This window comes from Budorcas taxicolor, chromosome 13 (genome assembly GCF_023091745.1).
Source record: "Budorcas taxicolor isolate Tak-1 chromosome 13, Takin1.1, whole genome shotgun sequence".
In the NCBI taxonomy this organism is placed as follows: Eukaryota; Metazoa; Chordata; class Mammalia; order Artiodactyla; family Bovidae; genus Budorcas; species Budorcas taxicolor.
In genome coordinates this window covers 59762615-59784651 of record NC_068922.1, presented here as the reverse complement: position 1 = coordinate 59784651, position 22037 = coordinate 59762615, and the positions used below count along the sequence as shown (strand labels likewise).

The 22037-nt window shown below is 43.0% G+C and overlaps 1 protein-coding gene across 1 annotated transcript in view; it reads left to right on the top strand.

The window, feature by feature from the left end:
• The first annotated feature begins 461 nt into the window (after window positions 1-461).
• Window positions 462-22037, top strand: part of PSMF1 (proteasome inhibitor subunit 1) — a 39620-nt gene continuing 18044 nt past the window's right edge. The window contains exons 1-4 of the mRNA XM_052650542.1: window positions 462-744; window positions 5802-5954; window positions 7487-7569; window positions 10150-10332. Coding sequence (XP_052506502.1) covers window positions 616-744; window positions 5802-5954; window positions 7487-7569; window positions 10150-10332 — 548 coding nt within the window. The 5' untranslated portion in view covers window positions 462-615. The remainder of the gene's footprint in view (window positions 745-5801; window positions 5955-7486; window positions 7570-10149; window positions 10333-22037) is intronic.

Genomic DNA, 22037 nt, shown 5'->3' with positions numbered 1-22037 from the left:
CCTGAGAAGCCCCATGTGTCTGTTTACCCATTTGCCAAATGGAGCTATCAAATACCAACTTTATAGGGTTGAGTCTTGAGGATTAAATAAATTAATACAAGTAAAACATTTACAATAACGTTCCATGGAGCAAGCACTGCATTAAGTGCCGACTATTTCTACGAATATGTTTTAATCTTATTTCGTAATCTCTTCTCCTACCAGCATACGCCCACCCTATTTTGCAGAAGTCTGTGACTCAAAACAAAGGTAGCCTCTCTTCAACGATGCCACAACCTACGTACAGCACACCTACCACCTACAGAGAAGATGGAGATCCCAGCTTTGAAAGACCTCGCTCCCAGGGGTCCTGCCCTGCCCATGTTCTGCCTGGCGGAACCTTTAAGAGTCTTCCTTCTGTTTCCAGCCGGGCGCTCTCGTAAGGGAGCGCGGGAGTTGGAAGTTACTTCCGGTGGCCACACCTCCGCCCCTGGGTGTCTCCATTTTGGTCGCGCAGGTTGACATTAGACCACAACCTGCGGAGTAGCGGAGAAGAGTCAGGAGTATTGTGAGGGCCCTGTCGGCTCACCGCACTTTCTTCCTCCCTTCCTCCGCCCGCAGAAGCCAGGGTCGCCCATGGCTGGCTTGGAGGTACTGTTCGCGTCGGCTGCGCCGGCCATCACCTGCGCGCAGGACGCGCTTGTCTGCTTCCTGCACTGGGAGGTGGTCACGCACGGCTACTACGGCTTGGGTGCCGGCGACCAGGTACGCCACGGAGCCAGGGTGGCATGGGACCATTGTGGAGGCGGGAGGCGTCTTCTGCCCGAATCCGGAGACCAGAGGCCTGGTACAGAGTGCCCGACCTTCCCCTTTCGCAGGTCCGGGCCCTGACGCTCCTGACACCTTTGGTACCTGTAGTCTGCGGCTCAGGGAGGTGCTCTACTGTTGCATTCTAGCTGGCACAACATGATTTGAAAACCCTTGGTCAGAAACGCCCTCCAGCACCGGCTGGCGTTCTCCCAGGCTGAGATTGTGCCCTCTGGCACCGAGACGGGGATAATGAGCTCCCTTGAGCACTCCTCACCTACCCGAACCCCACCGAACTCCTTAAGAAGCCGCTGGGTGGGGAGAAGCTGTATTCAGTACCACCCTCCTACTGTACTGGAGCGTTCACCTGGATCCAAGCACCATATAGAGGGACACCAGTATAGGGGAGCGCTTGGACTCAGCTCCAGTCAAGAGCAGAGGGCTCGACACCCTTCACTCTATACGGCAGGGCCCCGTGCTGCCCACTCACCGTTGTCGTCTTGAACTCAGACTCCAGGCCAACAACCGCCTCCCCAACATGCACACACATGCATCCTGGGTGTGAAGGCCAAGTAAACTTCCCTTCACCATAGCTGTCCCTACAGTAGCAGCCTCTCCTGCTCATTCTCAGACTCTGCCTTTTACAGCTGGGGGCCTTGTTGCAGGCCCCACAGAGCCCCAGGACTGCCGGGGCCAGCCTGCCTCACTTGATTCTTTGCTGTAGCATTCTCCCATCTTCCCTGCCCCTTCCCTGCGACTCTCCCTCGCACTGTCATAGTACACATCCGCTTCCTGTGAGCACTGACTTGGACCCCTTCCTGCACAGATCCTGTCATCGGAGACACTTTGACAGCTTAGAGACCTCAGTCCGTGTGGATCATTGCCTGCTCTTAACCGCCACGTTTCCCCTGTCGTGTACTCCAGGCTTCCAGGTTTTAAGAAAGAACATGATTTGGTCTAAAAAAAAAGATCCCTGACTGAATCTCAGAGGTGCACACTGTTTACCTTGCCACATGTTGAGTTTATGCAAAACAGAAAAAGTTGCTGGCTCCAGACCTCTTGGGGGAGGCCCCAGGAGAGTGCAGATGGGGCTCTGGAAAGCATTGCCCACTGTCCATCTGTCCACCCCAGTGTTAGGTCAAGCATGTGCCCCTGGGGGATGGGTGTTTGTGTTGCACACTAGAGCATGGTGTATTTCTGCTTCTCTCTGCCCTTAAATGCTTCTGGGGCTCAGGTGGTGCTTGTCCTCCTCTCACTTCTGTGTTTACTTTCATTCGGAGTAGAAGCCTTTTGGAGGAGTATCTTTCCTATTAGTTTATTCAAGAGAGGTTTTAGTTTTCCAGCATGGGGCCAGCAGACTCAGCTGACACCAGCAGTGTTTGCAGAGTTCAGAGACTGTTTGTCTGAAGCAGCAGCCTCCTGCTTCCCACCCTTCTAGGGGTGATAAGAGAGAGAGGAAGGTCCTAAAATTGTGTACTTGATCATTTACTATGTTGACAGTTAAATAGAAAGCTAAATTGTCTCCTTTTGTCTTTGGTTCTATATTCTCTGGTTCAGGAAAATTGTGTACATAAAACTTGATTAGAAGAACAATGCATTTTCAATCAAAAATTCAGTATTGAGTTTGGATTTCTCTCTTGAAGTCAGCACCACACCTCGTAAGAACTTTACAGCTCTGTCAGGTGGTTTAGGTGACCAGGGAATAGAGATGGCCATAGGCTTGAGTTCGAGGATTTAGTGTTTTGTTGTAGGAATCTAAAGATTATGACAAAAGAGGAAAATGCCTGAAATGATCTTTTTGAGACACATTTTAGCCCAGGGATACTGGGATGGACTCACCTCCATTAAAGAATACTTCCAGCCCTAGGATTTTGCCTAAGGGGACAGCTGTTTTTACTTTGTGAGGTGGGCATCTTTAGCCATAACACAGGCAACCAGGAGCTCTGAATGTCAAACCCAGCTCTGCACCTGACTTACCATGACCTTGGGCAAGTCTCAGCTCCCTCTTGTTTAGTTGTTAAGTCATGTCCGACTCAGCTACCCCATGGACTGTAGCCTGCTGGGCCCCTCTGTCCATGGGATACCCCAGGCAAGAATACTGGAGTGGGTTGCCATAGCCCCCTCTTAGCTCTTAGATTGTTTTCATCCAAGCCAGTTAAACTACACAACTATGTACTTTGGCTACTTTCCAGTTGCAGCTCTTCGGGAGGTCTGATATTGATGTCCTGGTCTAGAAGGCAGTTGAATGCCATGTTTGATTTGATATCACCAAGGCCAGTCTCCTTTCAGTCCCACCTTTTTTCCCGTATCAGGGCAGGCACTGAGCTGGGGAACACTGGTTCTGCTGCAGTGAGAGGTATCAGCCGCGCCAGACCCCAGTAGTGTCTCTTGCTCTGAAAGCCAGATGTTACGGGGCAGTGAGCAGGCCCAGTTATATATATTCCAAGAAGAAATTCTGGTGGGTTGAATGCTGTACGTGGAGAGTATAAATATAAATTCAGAGGCCCTTGATACAACAAAGACAAGTCATATTATCAAATTCTTGGCTTCCAAAGTAAACCATAAATCCAGGACACTACACATGTTACAGGAACTTTACCCAGCTAGGGGTGAGGGGATAATTTCTCTTTCTTAAGCGGAGTTGGCTGATAAGTTTCACTTTTGTTTTCTGTCACTTTCATTTCCCTGCTTCAGGCCTGTGAGTTTCCTTGTCATTCAGCCAGTTTTGAAACCAGGCCAGTTGCAACATCTTGAATTTTACTGGCACTGCTTTCCTCGTTTGATTTCTGAGGCCTAGAGGTTACCAAAGAGGAGAGGCCCACAGTCTCTATTCTTGGCTTTCTGTTGTCCTTGATACCTGTGAGGTTTGTGTTCCTAGACATTTGTGTTTTGTTGTTGTTTTTCAGCTCTGGTCCCACTCCTTCCCACTATAGTCTCATGAATACAGATCTTCCCAGTCCACTTGCTCTGTGTTTAGCTATAGACATATGCATCCATGAAAATAATATAGAGGGTTTTTTTTTTCATGTGTTTTAATTATTCTTTTTACAGAAGTGGTACCCAGCTGTAAATCTCATTTTTTAAAAAAGTTTCTTTGTCATGTTGTTTATTTTTACCTATAATACTGCAATTAGATCTAGTTGTTTCTTCTCACTGCTGTACTGTGGGCATATTGTGCAATTTGCCTCCGCTTTGGTGACCCCAACAAGCCCTTGTCATATTCCCTGTGCCTCTGTGTACAGAATTTCTTTTAGGAGTGGAGGTTTTGGGTCATGGGGTAATTGGCTTATCTGATGGCACTAAATATTACCAAATTGCTCTCCAAAGGGGGTTGTATGAATGTCAACAGTCTCCAGCAGGACTTAGAGGTTGCCATTCTCCTTACACCCCCACAGACGCCTGGCAAAAAATAGAAAAATGGATAACAGCAGTCGGATGGGTGGATCCCAGTATCTCTGAATGCTAGTCAAGTTGAACAGCCCTTTATACAGAGTTAGCTGCTCTGACCTTTTGCCAGTTTTTCAAGTGAATTGCCAATTTTTATTGTTCATTTTTCAGGCATTCCCTTTTTGTACTAGTTATTCATTCCTTTTCATTTGCAGCCACGGCACGTAGCTCATCCTAGCCTGTGGCTGCCTGTTCACTTCGTTAGTAGTAGCGGTTATTGATCGGAAGCTTTAAATTATGAGCGGTGTCAAAGATAGCATTTTTTTCTTTTGTGGACCTTGTTTAAGAAATCTTTTCCCACCTGGAAATCAGGTTTTGGGTTTTTCTATAGAAATAGTTTGAGAACTGTGTCACAAACGTTAGTGTGTAAAAGGAAAGTCCTCGGGTTTGTTTGTTTTCCTTTTAAGAAAGGAGGACATCACAACTCCCAGTGATGCATTTTTACATCCATTTGGTTGGCAAAAATATTTTAACTTGGACAGTAGCAATGTTGCTGAGCACTTGAAACAAGAACTTTGATACATTGCTCATGAGAGTGTAAATCCATACTTTGGGAAACAATTTGACTTTATCTTATAAATTAAAAGTTCTTCCCCTAGATATATTTTATAGAAGTTCATTTCTATGTTACTGGATGTGTGAGCTACTCTGTGTACAAGAATGTTCATAGCAGCGTTATTTTTAATAGCATAACAAATAAGTTGGAAACACCCCACATATCCATCAAGTGAGTGTAACTTGCAGCGTATTCATGCAGTGATGCATTATGTGGCTGTGAACTATGCAGCAGTGGAATGCACTGTGCATCAACTATAGTTATGGATAACTCTCAAAACAATATTGAATGAAAATGACAAAAATGATGCCATTTAGATAAAATTCAAAAACATTTGAAACAACTTATTTTTCGGATTTGTATATAGTAATGTAACTATAAGGAAAAGTAAGGAAATTTTTAAAAATACAGACTAGTGACTACCCACAAGGGAAGAGGAGGGAGATTCATTAGGGGTACACTACTCAAGCCATGTTCTTTGTCTTCAGCTGGTTGTAGATACCTAGTTGTCCATTTTATAATTCTTTTTTTATCTTGTACATATGCTAGATTTTGTGTTTGTATGAACGTTGTTCATAATTTTTGTTAAACGACTACAGTAGTCTGGAGAGGTGTCATTAGAATCTATTTTTAGTCACTACTTTCATGATGCCTTTGCAGTTGGCCGAAATTCCAAACTTTGAGAGACACTGTCTTTAGAATTTCACAGTATTCCTTGAGATGACTGGCTTTATTCTTGGCAGGGAGATGGAGAGAAAATTATTCAACCAAGACTGTAGCTTCTTAACAGGTTCCAGTGCTGTGTCACAAAGGCAGTCAGCAGTAAGGGAGAAACACTGGAGCTGGAGTCCAGAGACCACAGATCTCTCACTTGCTGTTGGACCTTGGACGTTTTACTTCTCCCAACCTCCATGTCCTCATCTGTAAAGTGAGGGAACAGGATTAGATTATCTGTAATTTCCTTTTTTCAGATCTGAAGTCATGATCTTTCTCCTCTCTGGTGTCTTCTCAGCCGGGTCCCAATGATAAGAAATCAGAACTGCTGCCAGTGGAATGGAACAGTAATAAAGACCTGTATGTCCTCCGGTATGAATCCAAGGATGGGTCCAGAAAGCTCCTCGTGAAGGCTGTCACCGTGGAGAACAGCATGATCATCAATGTGCTGGTGAGACTGTAGTCACAAAGAGTCTGATGTTGGGAATGGACCTTGGGATCGCCTTTTTGAAACCCATTTAAGAGCCCTTGGTGTATGTGAAGGCTTTACCTACTGATCCTACTTCTGGAACTTTATTCTGAGGCCAGGACCCTAAATGTAGAAATGCTTTGTGTTCAAAGATGTCTATTCCTACTCCTTATTATTGTAAAAGGAAGTGCTTGCCATCACAAAGGAACAGTGAAGTAAATTAAGGTAGATTCATTCAGGGACAACTTGGGAGAAAACAGAAAAAGCTTATTGTAGCCCTGGGGGACTGCTTTTAGTTCTTTAGACTTTTATGGCTCATAGCTTTCTGCTGCCTCGAAGCCTTTATCCTTCTCGTTTTCCCTCCTGGAAAGCTCTTCCTCTCCACCTTTGCTGCCTCACACAGGTACAGCCCTTTAGCCTGACTGACTCCCTCTTGTTTTCTTTTCACTTACTCAGAAAGTTCAGTCAGTCCTGACTGCTTCCTCTTGTCTGTCAGAAAGATCTAAATTATGCCTCTGCTTGGTCATTTTATTTTCCTGCCTGGTACTTGACACGGTTTGCAGTTAGTTAATCACATTTATGCTTTGGTGTAATATTTTGTATTCTGCCACTATAGCAGAATGTTCTGTAGTCTATATAACACGCGCTGTAAGCACCCTGAGGGCAGTGCCTCTCTAAATTTGGCCTGGTTGTCTGGATTCACATAAAGATATCAGGCAGTCTGTAGTGTTCTGCACTTTGCATTTTTACCTTGATATGTTTTGAAGGTCTTTACATGGCAGTGCAAATGACTATGCCTTATTCATTTTAACCACGATGTAGTATTCCATAATGCAATAATTTATTTACCCCCTTCCTTTTGATGATCACTTATATCGTATATCACTCAAGGTTGTTAGTTTGAAACAACGAAATCCCTTTAGGTTCATTTGAATAGTCGGGTTTATTAAAAGAACTGGGATAACTGAGTTGTCAGAAGGGCTGGAGAGGCAGTTCGAAGGCTGAGCTTCCAGGGCATTGCTCCAAACCATGCTGTGGAAACCAGTGCTGCTGCCGTCAGCCCAGGGCATTAGGTACTGGCTGGCTGCCAACCCAGGGGCCCCCTTCTCATGAGCCACTGATGTTGTAGCCCCTGTGTCTCTGCTGCTGCCCATAATGGCAAGATGTCTGCTCCTTACTCAGCCTGTTTATCCATGTTACTCACCACCAAGTTGAAGTTGTGCATCTGTTTGGGACTGCATTCACATGTTTGATTTTAAGCTGCAAAAGAGCTTGGGAAGGAGGTATTTCTGGGCTCTGCCTCAGAAAGGCATTATTCCTAAATCAAGAGTTGTCCCCAAATGCTCAACGTGTATTTCATCTGTTACAAACGGTCCCTGCATATGTCTCTTGGTGCCCATGTGTGTTTCTTTAGGTTGGATATAAAATTGTTCTTCTCCCCCCTAGTCGCCCACTTAGTCACTCATTAGACCAGAAATACCCCAGTCTCTCATTTTCTGTTTTCATTTTTCTAGGAACATGGCTCACAGCAAGTGTCAGATTTGACCCTGAACTTGAATGATTATATCGATTCAGAACATCTGGTTGACTTCCACAGGTATTTCTAAGCGATGGCTTTTGCCTGGGAAAAAAGAAGAGAGAACCAATGGCCAAACATAAGGAATGGACTTGAGGTGTTAGAGAATGGAGGAAGGTTAACGGAAGGATCCTTCTCTCCTGGGCACTCTGTTCTTTCTGTTTTTAATTTATTTTAAGAGAAGATTCATGTGGAAAATGCCCCATGAAATAAAATGATGCACTCAATAGACCACAAGTCTGCAGGGTAGAGATGGGGCCAGGCCTGTGACCTCTTAGGATAAAGTATACCTACTCTGGTACACTCCATTCCCCAGTTTTTTGTTTTAATGGACTTTATTTTTTACAGCAGTTTTAGGTTCACAGCAAAATTGAGCAGTAAGTGTAGTGAGTTCCCTGGGACCTCCCTCTTGCCCTGCACTCTCAGCATCCTGCAACAGAGTGGTACGTTTGTTACAGTTGAGAACCTGTGCTGACACACGTTATCACCCAGATTCTCTTCTTGGTGGTGTTGGGGTATGTTTACTTTTGTAAGAAACTGCTGCACTATCTTCCTTAGTAGCTATACTATTCTGCTTTCCCACCAGCAGTAAACGAGAGTTCCTCTTGGTCTGCACCCTTGTCAGTGTTTGAGCTTTTGGCTGTTCTAACAGCTGTGTGGTGGTATCTCATTTTTCTTTTCATTTGCAGTTCCCTGATGACATATCATGTTGAATATCTTTTTATATGCTTTTCTGTTGTCTTTGCATTTTCTTTGGTGAGGTATCTGTTCAGGTCTTTGATCCATTTTTTAATTGAGTTGCTTTCTTAAGGTTGAGTTTTAGGAGTTCTTTGTATACTTTGGATAACAGTCATTAATCATATATGTGTTTTGCAAATATTTTCTTGGAGTCTAACTTGTCTTTTCATTATCTTGACTCTTGCTTTTGAAATTTGCAACCCCTTAGAAAAGAGGGTTTGCAAAAAAATACAGTGAACACCCATATACCCACCACCTAAGTTGACCAGTTTTTAATGTTTTGCTGCATTTACTTACTTTTTCTGTATGCTTTTTTGTTCTTGAGCCATCTGATAATTATTTCCAGACTTTATGAACCTTAAGCCCTAAATATTTCAGTATGTATCTCCTTGTTCTTACGTAGACATCCTCCTGGATAACCTTAAGGCGGTTATCACACTCGGGAAACTTAGTTTTGATAGATGAATGTCATTTTGTACAAAGTCAGTGTCCAGGTTTCTGCGGTCATCCAAGTAGTGTCCTTTCTGGGTAGTCTTTTAGTTTTCAAGTTGAGGTTTTTGTTTTTTTTTAACCCAGCCAAATATCACACATTGTGTTTATCTTCATGTTTTTTCAATTTCCTCTAATCTAGAAGTTTCCTAGACTTCTATTTTTCTTAGCATTGCTATTTTTGAAGACTTGAGGTCAGTTGTTGTATAGAACATTCAGATTGTTTCCTTATCATTTGATTCAGGTTGGACATTTTCAACAAGAATTCTATGTAAGTGAGGCTATGTTCTTCTAAGTGTTTCATCTCAGGCTCATGACATCTGTCTTGTAGATTTTGTTCAATTTGGTCACTTGATTATGACAGTATTTGCCACCTTTCTCTCCAGTAAAGACATCTGATTTCCTTCAGATTTTGATTTACATTTATAAAGTTTGCTTTTTTAAATTTATTTTTTATTGAAATATAGTTGATACACAGTATTGTGTTGATTATTGCTGTAGAGCAGAGTGACTCAGTTATACAGCGTAGACATTCTGTATCATATTCTTTTCCGTTACGGTTTATCACAAGGCATTGAATGTAGTTCCCTGTGCTACACAGTAGGACCTTCTTGTTTATTCATTCTGTATATTCCAGTTTGCATCTGCTAATCCCAAACTCCCAGTTTGGTCCTCTTCCACCCTCCCGTTGGCAACCACCAGTCTATTTTCTGCGTCCCTGGTTTATAAGATTTGTTTTTTGACTCAGGATATGACTCATTTAAAAATGACAGATTTTTAGGAACTCCATAGAGTCCTGCTCGCTCCCTGCTACCTCAGTCTGCCTTAACGCTTCAGTGATAGCTCACATTGCTTTTCTCTCACAGACAGAGAAAAAGAGGCCTAGAACAGCCTTCCAAGGCCCCTGAGTTAGTGACAGGATTGGACATTAAGCCCCAGAGCCCTGCCTACTTGGACCAGGAACTTGGTTATCCTTCCCATTGGAGCCTTTGCCTTCCATGACTCTTCCCATGACATGTGATGAACACACAATGAGGCTGAGGGCAGGGTGGGGTGGGGTGGGCCCAGAGGAGTCAAGGCCCTGTGCCCCTACACCCTCACCTCTTTCTAATGGGGTGGTAAACGAAAAGGGGCAACTCAGATGCCTAAGAAGCTTAGGCCCAAATCGCGGAGACAACGCCGGGCCATTGCCCCCCTTACCCAGGTCCGCCGGGCGGCCTGTTCCCACCCTTGCGAACAGTCCAAACGCTATCAGGGCCGTCGCCGCCATTGTCGCAGCTGCCGCCACCACCGCCACCACCACCACCACCAAAATACTGTGCGCAGGGTTGCCAACCAGCAGAAAGCAGCTGACACTTCGTCTCCTTTCTTCAGGGTCTACAAGAACAGCGAGGAACTTCGGTCTCGTATTGTGTCTGGGATTATTACACCTATTCACGAGCAGTGGGAAAAAGCCAATCTAAGTCCCCACCGGGAGTTTCCCCCTGCCACTGCCAGAGAGGTGGACCCACTCCGGATTCACCCACAACACCCACATACCAGCCGGCAGCCTACCTGGTGAGTGCACGGCCCACAGAGGGCAGCCCCAGCTTCTCTAGAAGGATTCTATCCATGACCATCCTGCTGCTTGACCCCTCTCTGGACCCCCCAAATCTCTTCAACAGAATTGTCAAGAGTCTTGGTATTTGGAGATAGGAAGTGGAGATCTGAGTGGAGCAGTGAGTTCTTGTACTGCTGCTAGTCACCCCAGTATCTTAAGGCTGCCTGCATCTTTATTTTAGAGGCTGCACAGAGCCTCTGACTCCCCAAAGGGTCAGTGCCTCTGAGGCGTGTGTGTAGTACTCCAGAGTTGCTGCCCAGCTGGTTCAGTTATTCATTCCAGAGCTGTTTGTACAGGACTCTGAATCAGGCTTTTGGGAAAAATGCAAAGATGCAGAATTACTGGAGGTTCCTGGAGGGGATGTTGTCTCAGTGTTCCCTTTCTTTGCATTTTACTTCATTGTAGCCCCCCCGATCTCTTTGACAAAACTTTTCCAAAACAGCATGAGGTCTGAACAAGTCACATCTAAGATCTTTGCAGATTAGGATGGCAGTATTTAAGACTGGAGACTTCTGCTCTGAGAGAAGACAAGGAGCAGGGATGCCGTAGTCTCTAGCTGAGATGGCATTTCCCAATTTGGAGTCCATAGTGCGGTAGTAGTGGTGGGCTTGGCAGGGTTGAAAGGGAGGGCTCACTGTGCAGCCATAATAAGCACTCAATAAGTATTAACTGCCATTGTTAATACTACTGTGTTACAGTTGTATACCTTTGATTAATTAAATGGGAACTCTATTACTATAATAAGTAGTAATTGGCAAGTCTCTTTGACAGTTTTTGGAAATACTGGTTTCTGTGGGCAAAGTGGAAATTGATAAAAAGTCTTGAAAGGTTGGGAACAGCTTGTCTGATCTAAACCCCTTATTTAAGATGACTTGCCTAAGGTCACCAGCCAGTAATAAAGAGCCAGAGCCGGAGCTGGGGGTTCAGGTGTCCTCACTCTAGCCCAGTGCTCTGCTGTGATGTAACCAGAATATGTTGACAAGGTTGAAGGATAAGCCCTAGACAGCAGTCAAATTGGGGAAGACTTTTAGATCTTATTAAGTGGATAGTAATTCTCAGTTCTCTCAGATTTACTTCCCATATCAAAACAAATATTCTCTGAAATCTCCTTTACTCTCTGAAAATGGAGTTCATAGATAATCTAACTTACCAAATGGACAATTTCAAAGGGGGTAGTATTAAATATAAATGAGAAATAAATAGTAAATAATGATAAGATAATGTTTGTTTCATTGTGTAGATGCCTGAGCATAATTACACCAAAAAGATATGCACTTGTATGTGGTGTTATCTTGAATTTGACAGCATTTACAAATCATATATCTGACAAGAGACTTGTATCTAGAGACACATAGATACGTAGAGAACTTTACATTTCAGTAATAAAAAGGCAACCCAATTTCAAAAATGTTAAAGGATTTGAATAGACATTTCCCCAAGAAAGGTGTACAGGTGGCCCATAAACATGTGAAAAAAAACGGAAATCAAAACTACAATGATAAACTACTGGTTTGTGCACGTCTTCATGTACAACTTTTGTACAAGAATGTTCATAGCAGCATTACTCATAATAGCCTAGAAGTGGAAACAACCTAAATGTCCATCAGCTGATGAATGGATAAATGTGATAAATGCATACAGGGAAATATTTCAGCAATAGAAAATGAAGTACTGATACTGATACACATCACATCATATATGAACCTTGAAAACATTGTGCTAAGTGCAAAAAGCCATTTATGTGAAATGTCAACAATAGGCAGATCCACAGAAACAGAAAGTAGATTATTTGGTTGCCAGGAGGTGAGATGGAAGGATTAAAGAGCATGAATGGGGAATGACTGCTGATGAGTACAGGGTGTTTTTTTAGGGTGCAGAAAATATTCAAAAATTAGAGTAGTTGCACTTTCTGTAAAATCTAAAAACCACTATGTTAACTGGCCAAATTTTGTGGTACATGAAATATCTCAGTAAAGCTGCAAAAAAATTTTAAAAGGTCCTAGCTTTGTCTTATTTGGAAGCATGAATATATAACAATTGAAATAAGGCTCCTAGGATCAGACTATAAGAGAACTGATAGTAATAGCCCATGATTGAGATTTTGTATTTTCCCTTCAACTGGAGAGTGGTTTGATAATACCTTAAACAATATTTTTTGAGACCAACATTATACTAGCAAAAGGAATTTATTTAAAATTAGTAACTGAAGTCTTTCCCCCTAAGAAACAAGGCAAGGATATCCTCTCTCACAAGTCTTACTTAGCATAGTACTGAAAGTGTTGCCACCACATTAAGACAAGAAAAAGAAAAGGCATACAGATAAGAAAGGAAGAAATAAAAGTTTACATTCATAGTTGACATAATGGTCTACATGGAAAATCTCAAGGAATCTACCAGAAAAAGAATACTATGAGCCTAGTGAGGTTGTAGGATACCAGCTCAACATCCAAAAGTCAACTATGTTTCACTGTATTAGCAATGAACACATGGAAATAGACGTTTAAGATACAATATAATAGCTTTTAGCTCAGCTGGTAAAGAATCCACCTACAGTGTAGGAGACCTGGGCTTGATCCCTGGGTTCAGAAGATTCCCTGGAGGAGGGCATGGCAACCCACTCCAGTACTCTTGCCTGGAGAATCCCTATGGACAGAGGAGCCTGGCGGGGCTGCAGTCCATGGGGTCGCAGAGTCGGACACAGCTGAAGCACAGCACAGGCCACCATTTAGAACTACTGAAAAAATACTTAGGTGTAAATCTAACAAAACATTTCAGACTTTCATGCTGAAAACTGTAATCAAAGAAGACCTAAATAAATGGAGAAACATCACATGTTCCTGAATGGAAGACTCAACACAGTAAAAGTGTCAAATGCTCCACAAATTGATATACTCTGTGTGTTAGTGGCTCAGTTGTGTCTGACTCTTTGCCACCCCATGGATTGTAGCCCTCCAGGCTCTTCCATCTATGGAATTTTCCAGGCAAGAATTCTGGAGTGGATTGCCATTTTCTACTCCAGAGGATCTTCTCAACCTGGGGATTGAAACCACATCTCTTGTGTCTCCTACATTGGCAGGTGGATTCTTTCCCACTGCACCAAAGATGTCAAATACTCCACAAATTGATACAGTAGTTTAATGCAATTCCTATCAAAATCCCAACAAGAACTTCTGAAGATAGAGCAAGATTATTCCATCATTTATATGGAAAGGCGAAGGAGTTTGGAGTAGTTAAAAATAATTTTGAAAATAAATAAAGATGAAAAAATCACTATACCCAGTATTCAGGCTTATTATATAGCTACGTTAGATGGACAGACTCATAGGTCAATAGAACAATGTTGTTGTTGTTCAGTCATTTGAGTTGTCTCTGACTCTTTGCGACCCCATGGACTACACCATGCCAGGCTTCTTTGTTCTCCACCATCTCCTGGGGTTTGCTCAAATTCATGTCCATTGAGTCGGTGATGCTGTCTAACCATCACATCCTCTGCCATCACCTCCTTTTTTTGCCTTCAGTCTTGGCCAGTATCAAGGTCTTTTCTAGTGAGTTGACTCTTCGTATCAGGTGGTCAAAGTATTGGAGCTTCAGCAACAGTCCTTCCAGTGAATAATCAGGGTTGATTTCCTTTAGGATTGACTGTTTTGATGTCCTTGCAATCAAGGGACCCTCAAGAGTCTTTTCTCTGGCACTATGATTTAAAAATATCAGTTCTTTGGTACTCAGCTTTCTTTATGGTCCAGCTCTCAGGTCTGTACATGACTACTGGAAAAACCATAGCTTTGACTGTAAAGACCTTTGTCAGCAGTGATGTCTCTGCATTTTAAGTCTTTGGGCTGCGAAAGGCATTTGGAAATATGTAGGCATTGTTCTACGCCCAGAATGTGGAGATAGAGGCTGGGAATAGTGCCAGCCAAGCACAGGCCTGCTGCAGACAGAGCCAGCCCTGCCCCATCCTGCTCTTCATGTTCTTTTTGGTTGGCTAAAACTCCTGGCCCGCTAGCACTGGCATTCACCCCATCCTTGAAAATACTACCATGCAGTTCAGTTCAGTTCAGTCGCTCAGTCGTGTCTGACTCTTCGCGACTCCATGGACTGAAGCACACCAGGCCTCCCTGTCCATCACCAACTCCCAGAGTTTACCCAAACTCATGTCCATTGAGTTGGTGATGCCATCCAACCATCTCATGCTCTGTCGTCCCCTTCTCCTGTGTTCAATCTTTCCCAGCATCAGGGTCTTTTCCAATGGGTCAGCTCTTTACACCAGGTGGCCAAAGTATTGGAATTTCAGCTTCAGCATCAGTCCTTCCAATGAACATTCAGGACTGATTTCCTTTAGGATGGACTGGTTGGATCTCCTTGCAATCCAAGGGGCTCTCAAGAGTCTTCTCCAACACCGAAGTTCAAAAGCATCAATTCTTTGGTGTTCAGCTTTCATTATAGTCCAACTCTCACATCCATCCATAACTGCTGGAAAAACCATAGCTTTGACTAGATGGACAAAGTAATGTCTCTGCTTTTTAATAAACAGTCTAGGTTGGTCATAACTTTTCTTCCAAGGAGCAAGTGTCTTTTAATTTCATGGCTGAGATCACCATCTGCAGTGATTTTGGAGCCCAAAAAACTAAAGTCTGTCCCTGTTTCCACTGTTTCCCCATCTATTTGCCATGAAGTGATAGGACCAGATGCCATGATCTTAGTTTTCTGAATGTTGAGTTTTAAGCCAACTTTTCACTCTCCTCTTTCACTTTCATCAAGAGGCTCTTTAGTTCTTCTTTGCTTTCTGCCATAAGGGTGGTGTCATCTGCATATCTGAGGTTATTGATGTTTCTCCCAGCAATCTTGATTCCAGCTTGTGCTTTTTCCAGCCCAGCCTTTCTCATGATGTACTCTGCATAGAAGGTAAATAAGCAGAGTAACAATATACAGCCTTCTCCTTTTCCTAATTGGAACCAGTCTGTTGTTCCATGTCCAGTTCTAACCGTTGCTTCTTGACCTGCATACAGATTTATCAAGACGCAGGTCAGGTGGTCTGGTATTCCCATCTCTTGAAGAATTTTTCAGTTTGTTGTGATCCACACAGTCAAAGGCTTTCGCGTAGTCAATAAAGCAGAAATAGATGTTTTTCTGGAACTCTCTTGCTTTTTTGATGATCCAGTGGATATTGGCAATTTGATCTCTGGTTCCTTTGCCTTTTCTAAAACCAGCTTGAACCCGTGGACGTTCTTGGTTCATGTACTGTTGAAGCCTGGCTTGGAGAATTTTGAGCATTACTTTGCTGACATGTGAGATGAGTGCAATTGTGTGGTAGTTTGAGCATTCTTCAGCATTGCCTTTCTTTGGGATTGGAATGAAAACTGACCTTTGCCAGTCCTGTGACCACTGCTGAGTTTTCCAACTTTGCTGGCATATTGAGTGCAGCACTTTCACGGCATCATCTTTTAGGATTTGAAGCAGGTCCACTGGAATTCCGTCACCTCCACTAGCTTTGTTTGTAGTGATGCTTCCTAAGGCCCACTTGACTTCACATTCCAGGATGTCTGGCTCTAGTGAGTGATCACACCATCGTGATTATCTAGGTCGTGAAGATCTCTTTTGTACAGTTCTTCTGTGTATTCTTGCTACCTCTTCTTAACATCTTCTGCTTCTGTTAGGTCCATACCATGTGGTTTTATTTCTCTAATTCCAAGATTATTGGTGTTTTTTAAGTGCATATCCCCTTTACCCTCCTTTTTCAACCGTTTGTGTCTCTATCACCTGGACCTATGTCTTGCACATTTTTGATGAGTTCTCTATCCAGCAAATGTTTCCCTCTGGGTTCAGAGATCCCTGGGCCTGGGCCCGTACTTTTGAGGTGTGTGCTATCCCTCTGGTATGGGAGACAGGTGAATAAGAGTTTATATAACTGCCAGGTTATCAGGGATTAGCACAGAGATCCTCCATTGGTGGCCTAGGAAAGGCTTCTTGGGGGTTGCTGCCTGAGCTGTGTGTTCATGGGGAAGAGAAGTTTTCCTCAGGCTCCTTTTCATGTGTCTGGATTATTTCCTCAGATTCCTTTCTGGGGAGGTTGTTCCAGGCTGTGAGACCAGCAGTCCAGTGGCATCAAGATCTGAAAGCATGGGGTTGTCTCTGAATTTTGGTTTGAGAAAGAGTTCATGTCAGAAACCTGGGATATAACAGCTCTGAAGGGTAAGACTAGGTTTTGCAAGGACCCTGATGCCAGGCGTACCTGATGTACCTGACCCCAGTGGACAGTTGGAAATCACTGGAAGAATACTGATAGAGGGCGGTGGTGTCCTTGCTAAGAATCGTGGTGGATTGGAAGGGATGAGGCGGAGGGCCAAGGCTTGTCACTCCTGTGTACCACTTTTAGCAGGCGGGACTTCTTTCCCTTCTTTCTGCCACCTCACCCACCTCCCCTGTCAAGGAGAGAGTATCATACGGCAGTTAGGAGTACAGGCTTTGCAGGTTGATCAGCTGGCTTCAAACCCTGGCCTTGTAGCTTTGCCTGTCTCAGTGAGGACAGTTAGCCTTGGTTTTCTCGTGAGCAACTTGGGAATTATTGTACTTGTCTCAGGAATATGATGATAGATGTCATATTGAGCTCATTGCTCAGAATATGGTAGATGTTCAAGAAATACTCCATGGATCTTATTCAGGTAGCAAGCAGAGATGAGAACAATACTGAAGGTGTAATGACTAGATGGTCCCTTAGAAGAGAGAACCTTCTTTTATTGTTTTTAAAATAACATAGCCTACTCCTCTGAGAAAAGGATTTGATGCTTGTAGAGCCACTTAGGTGTGAGAATATTGACGCAGAGGGTGTGCTGGGCAACTGGATTTAAGCCCAGGACCTCTATGGACATTGTTTCCATCTTGAGGACACGTTCCTTATGGTGGCCACCGCTTAACCTAGGGTAGGAAAAACTGCTATTTCTTGGCTGTCCACCATGTGTTGACTGCCATCCCAAGTGTTTTCGTTTATGGTTGCTCACCTTCCAGACAGTCCTACGTAGAAATCAGCGGCATCCCTGCTTTTACAGAGAGGGAGACAATGGATGAGGAGAGGCAGCATAACTTGCCAGAATATTCTAACCGAGATGGTGAGGACTGGGCTTTGCCCCTAGGTGGGACTCAGAAGCTTATGCTTTCCACATTGCATGCTTCAATTTTAGTTCATGTAATCGGTTTGTGTACAAGTTCAGTGTAGTGACTGCACACTGATTATGGAGAAAAATGTATCCCCTACCTTTCCCGCCAGTGAGATCTTTCTCAAGCAAGCTACTCTTCCAGGACCAGGACACTGAACTGGAAGGGGAGGCGGATGTTTAGGAGGCTTTCTGTCAGCCACTAGGGAATTGACAGATCTTGGCTCTGTAGTCCCCTTCTGCCTCCACGCCCACCCATTGCAAGCCACCTTCCGCTGACAGCGCAGATGGCTATAAAGACGACTTCTTTGTGAGAGCCCCATCACTGCCATGTGTTGGGCAGCTAGGCACTCACACTGTCACCTTTTTGTTTTTTTTCCCACGAATGCCCGATTTAAGGGTAGGGCCTGAGGGCAGAAAGAAGGGAAAGAATGGGTCAGCAGAGGACTGCTGCAGGATGTTAATTAACCCTATCACTGAACAGCCTTGTGTTATGTTCTGAGCAGGAAACAACAGCCTCTGCCCCTTTGTATAGCATACAGTTTTGTGTCTCACCCTGAACATCCGTACCATGTTGCCTATCCCACACCTGGAAACCTCCAAATCCAAACTGAAGTTGAGATGTCTTGCTTCAGTAAGTGTGTGGTGACACGTGTGTCCAGAGCTTGTCCGAGGATACTGGTTTGCTGGTGTGATGCTGGCATAGCGGGAGACGACATTCCATTACAGTGGAGAATTGAGGATGCAAAGTAGGTCTGTTCTGCTGAGATCTCTTGGGAAGAATTACTGAAAACAGCCCATCTGTGAGGGAAATTTTTTTTTACTCTAAGCCTAACTTTTTTTGTTGTCATTATGATTCTAACCCATTTCCCTTTGCTCCATCTGTCCTCAGTCAGGAAACTGTATGCCCCAAATCTTGTTCTCTGTTTTGAAAAATCAGTTTTTCCTGTGTTTAACTAGCTTTACTAAAACTAAACCCTTGCATATAAAGCTCTTATGTCATTCAAAATTCATTTTTTAATCCCAGTCAGTCTGTATCTTTACATATTTTTAAAATATTCCCTATATTTGTGTTCCACATTTTTTAAAATTTTGTTTTATTTACTAAAGTAATAAACGTATTGTTTTTAGTATCTGATATTTTGTTCTGCTGATACATGCTATAATATGCCTCATCTCCATTGGGTATTTGAAGAATGTCCAATTTTTTGTTTTAAATACTAAACTATGAACATCTGTATAATAAAATTTTATTTCCTGAAGTTACATTTCCTATGCTGGCAGATCTCAAATTTTTTTGTCTCAGGAACTCACTTGCATGCCCGCAAATTACTTAGGAACCCAAAAGATCTGTTTGTTGAGTTATATCTGTCAGTATATACTATATTATAAATTATAGCCAAACTATTTTAATTATAAATTAAAATTTAAATATACATTTATTCATTAAAAATAATAAACCTCTTGTGTGTTAACTTAAATAACAAATTTTATGAAAATACTTTCCAAATCAAAAACTTAGTGAGAAGAGTGACATTGTTTTCATTGTTGCAGATCTTCTTAATATCTGGCATAGAAGTCAGCTAGTTCCTCATTTCTGCTTCTGCATTTAGTCTGTAGCTGATTATGTTTAAGCCTTAACATAGACAAGTTGTTGGAAAAGAGAGGAGTAGTTTAGTAATTTTCAAATAATTGTGCGTCTTCTATTTTGTATTACACCAATACTTGGTAAGTGATAGTTTCTTTAAGGTGTTAACCTAAAACAGTAAGTGAAAGTGTTAATTGCTCAGTTGTGTCCGACTTTTTGTGACCCCATGAACCATAGCCTGCCAGGCTTTGCTGTCCATGGAATTCTCCAGGCAAGAATACTGGAGTGGGTAGCCATTCCCTTCTTCAGGGGATCTTCCTGACCCAGGGATCGAACCCAGGTCTCCTGCTTTGAAGGCAAATTCTTTACCGCTGAGCCACCTGGCAGACCCATTTATAGAGAATCAGGGGAAGTTGGTAGTTCAGTTCAGTCGTTCAGTTGTGTTGAACTCTTTGAGATCCCATGGACTGCAGCACGCCAGGCCTCCCTGTCCATCCCTAACTCCTGGAGTTTACCCAAACTCATGTCCATTGAGTCAGTGATGCCATCCAACCATCTCATGTTCTGTTGTCTCCTTCTCCCGCCTTCAATCTTTCCCAGCATCAGGGTCTTTTCCAGTGAGTTAGCTCTTCCTATCAGGTAGCCAAAGTATTGGAGTTTCAGCTTCAACATCAGTCCTTCGATTGAACACTCAGGACTGATGTCCTTTAGGATGGACTGGTTGGATCTCCTTGCAGTCCAAGGGACTCTCAAGAGTCGTCTCCAACACCACAGTTCAAAAGAATCAATTCTTCAGTGCTCAGCTTTCTTTACAGTCAAACTCTCACATCCATACATGACTACTGGAAGAACCATAGCCTTGATTAGATGGACCTTTTTTGGCAAAGTGATATCTCTGCTTTTTAATGTGCTCTCTAGGTTGGTCATAGCTTTTCTTCCAAGGAGTAAGCGTCTTTTAATTTCATGGCTGCAGTCACCATCTTCAGTGATTTTGGAGCCCCCAAAAATAAAGTCTGCCACTGTTTACACTGTTTCCCCATCTACTTGCCATGAAGTGATAGGACCGGATGCCACGATCTTAGTTTTCCGAATGTTGAGCTTTAAGCCAACTTTTTCACTCTCCTCTTTTCACTTTCATCAAGAGGCTCTTTAGTTCTTCTTTGCTTTCTGCCATAAGGGTGGTGTCATCTACATATCTGAGGTTACTGATATTTCTCCCAGCAATCTTGATTCCAGCTTGTGCTTCATCCAGCCCAGCATTTTTCATGATGTACTCTGCATAGAAGTTAAATAAGCAGAGTAACAATATACAGCCTTCTCCTTTTCCTATTTGGAACCAGTCTGTTATTCCATGTCCAGTTCTAACTGTTACTTCTTGACCTGCATACAGATTTCTCAAGAGGCAGGTCAGGTGGTCTGATATTCCCATCTCTTGAAGAATTTTCCACAGTTTGTTGTGATCTGCACAGTCAAAGGCTTTGGCATAGTCAATTAAGCAGAAATAGATGTTTTTCTTGAATTCTGTTGCTCTTTTGATGATCGGGCGGATGTTGGCAGTTTTATCTCTGGTTCCTCTGCCTTTTCTAAAACCAGCTTGAATATCTGGAAGTTCATGGTTCACATAGTGTTGAATCCTGGCTTGGAGAAAATTTTGAGCATTACTTTACTAGCGTGTGCAATGAGTGCAGTTGTGTGGTAGTTTGAACATTCTTTGGCATTGCCTTTCTTTGGGATTAGAATGAAAACTGACCTTTTCAGTCCTGTGGCCACTACTGAGTTTTCCAGATTTTCTGGCATGTTGAGTGCAGCACTTTCACAGCATCATCTTTTAGGATTTAAAGTAGGTCCACTGGAATTCCATCACTTCCACTAGCTTTGCTCATAGTGATGCTTCCTAAGGCCCTCTTGACTTCACATTCCAGGATGTCTGGCTCTAGGTGAGTGAGCACACCATTGTGATTATCTGGGTCACGAAGATCTTTTTTGTACAATTCTTCTGTGTATTCTTGCCACTTCTTAATATCTTCGGCTTCTGTTAGGTCCATACCATTTCTGTCCTTTATCGAGCCCATCTTTGCATGAAATGTTCCCTTGGTATCTCTTATTTTCTTGAAGAGATCTCTAGTCTTTCCCATTCTTTTCTTTTCCTCCATTTCTTTGCACTGATCACTGGAAGGCTTTCTTATCTCTCCTTGCTATTTTTTGGAACTCTGCACTCAAATGGGTATATCTTTCTTTTTCTCCTTTGCTTTTGGCTTCTCTTCTTTTCACAGCTATTTGTAAAGCCTCCTCAGACAGCCATTTTGCTTTTTTGCATTTCTTTTTCTTAGGGATGGTCTTGATCCCTGTCTCCTGTACAATGTCATGAACCTCCGTCCAAAGTTCATCAGGCACTCTGTCTATCAGATCTAGTCCCTTAAATCTAATTGTCACTTCCACGGGGCTATTATAAATCAGAAGTCTGTTGGAAGAAACTGGAAGTTTACAGTGTAATGGCTTTCCATTGGCTGAGTTGTGCCACTCTCTCATTAGCTGAGCTATTACCAGCACTGAGGAAATCTTTCTTCCTCCACTGAAAGTAGTAAGATAGTGTTACTTCCTGCAGGAAATGGAAGATACTGTCTTCTTGTGGAGTCTTTGTTGATGTCCAGCAATACCTACTTGAAAGCTCTCCCTTGTGGCCTCCTCATTCTATTTTAGTTAGGTTTCTCTTCATTAATTTTCACAAAGGGTTAGTTCCAGTGTAAAATTTGAATTCATATCAGTGAACTTTTTGTATGTTATTACATTAAAATCCACTGGTCTATCATGCCCTTTTAATGGATCTTTTACCGGTGCATGCTGTTGGAAGATCATGTATTGGTTGTTTGGAAAATGCTGGTTCACTGGTATGTGCTGATCCACTAAACATTGACACATTTTATTA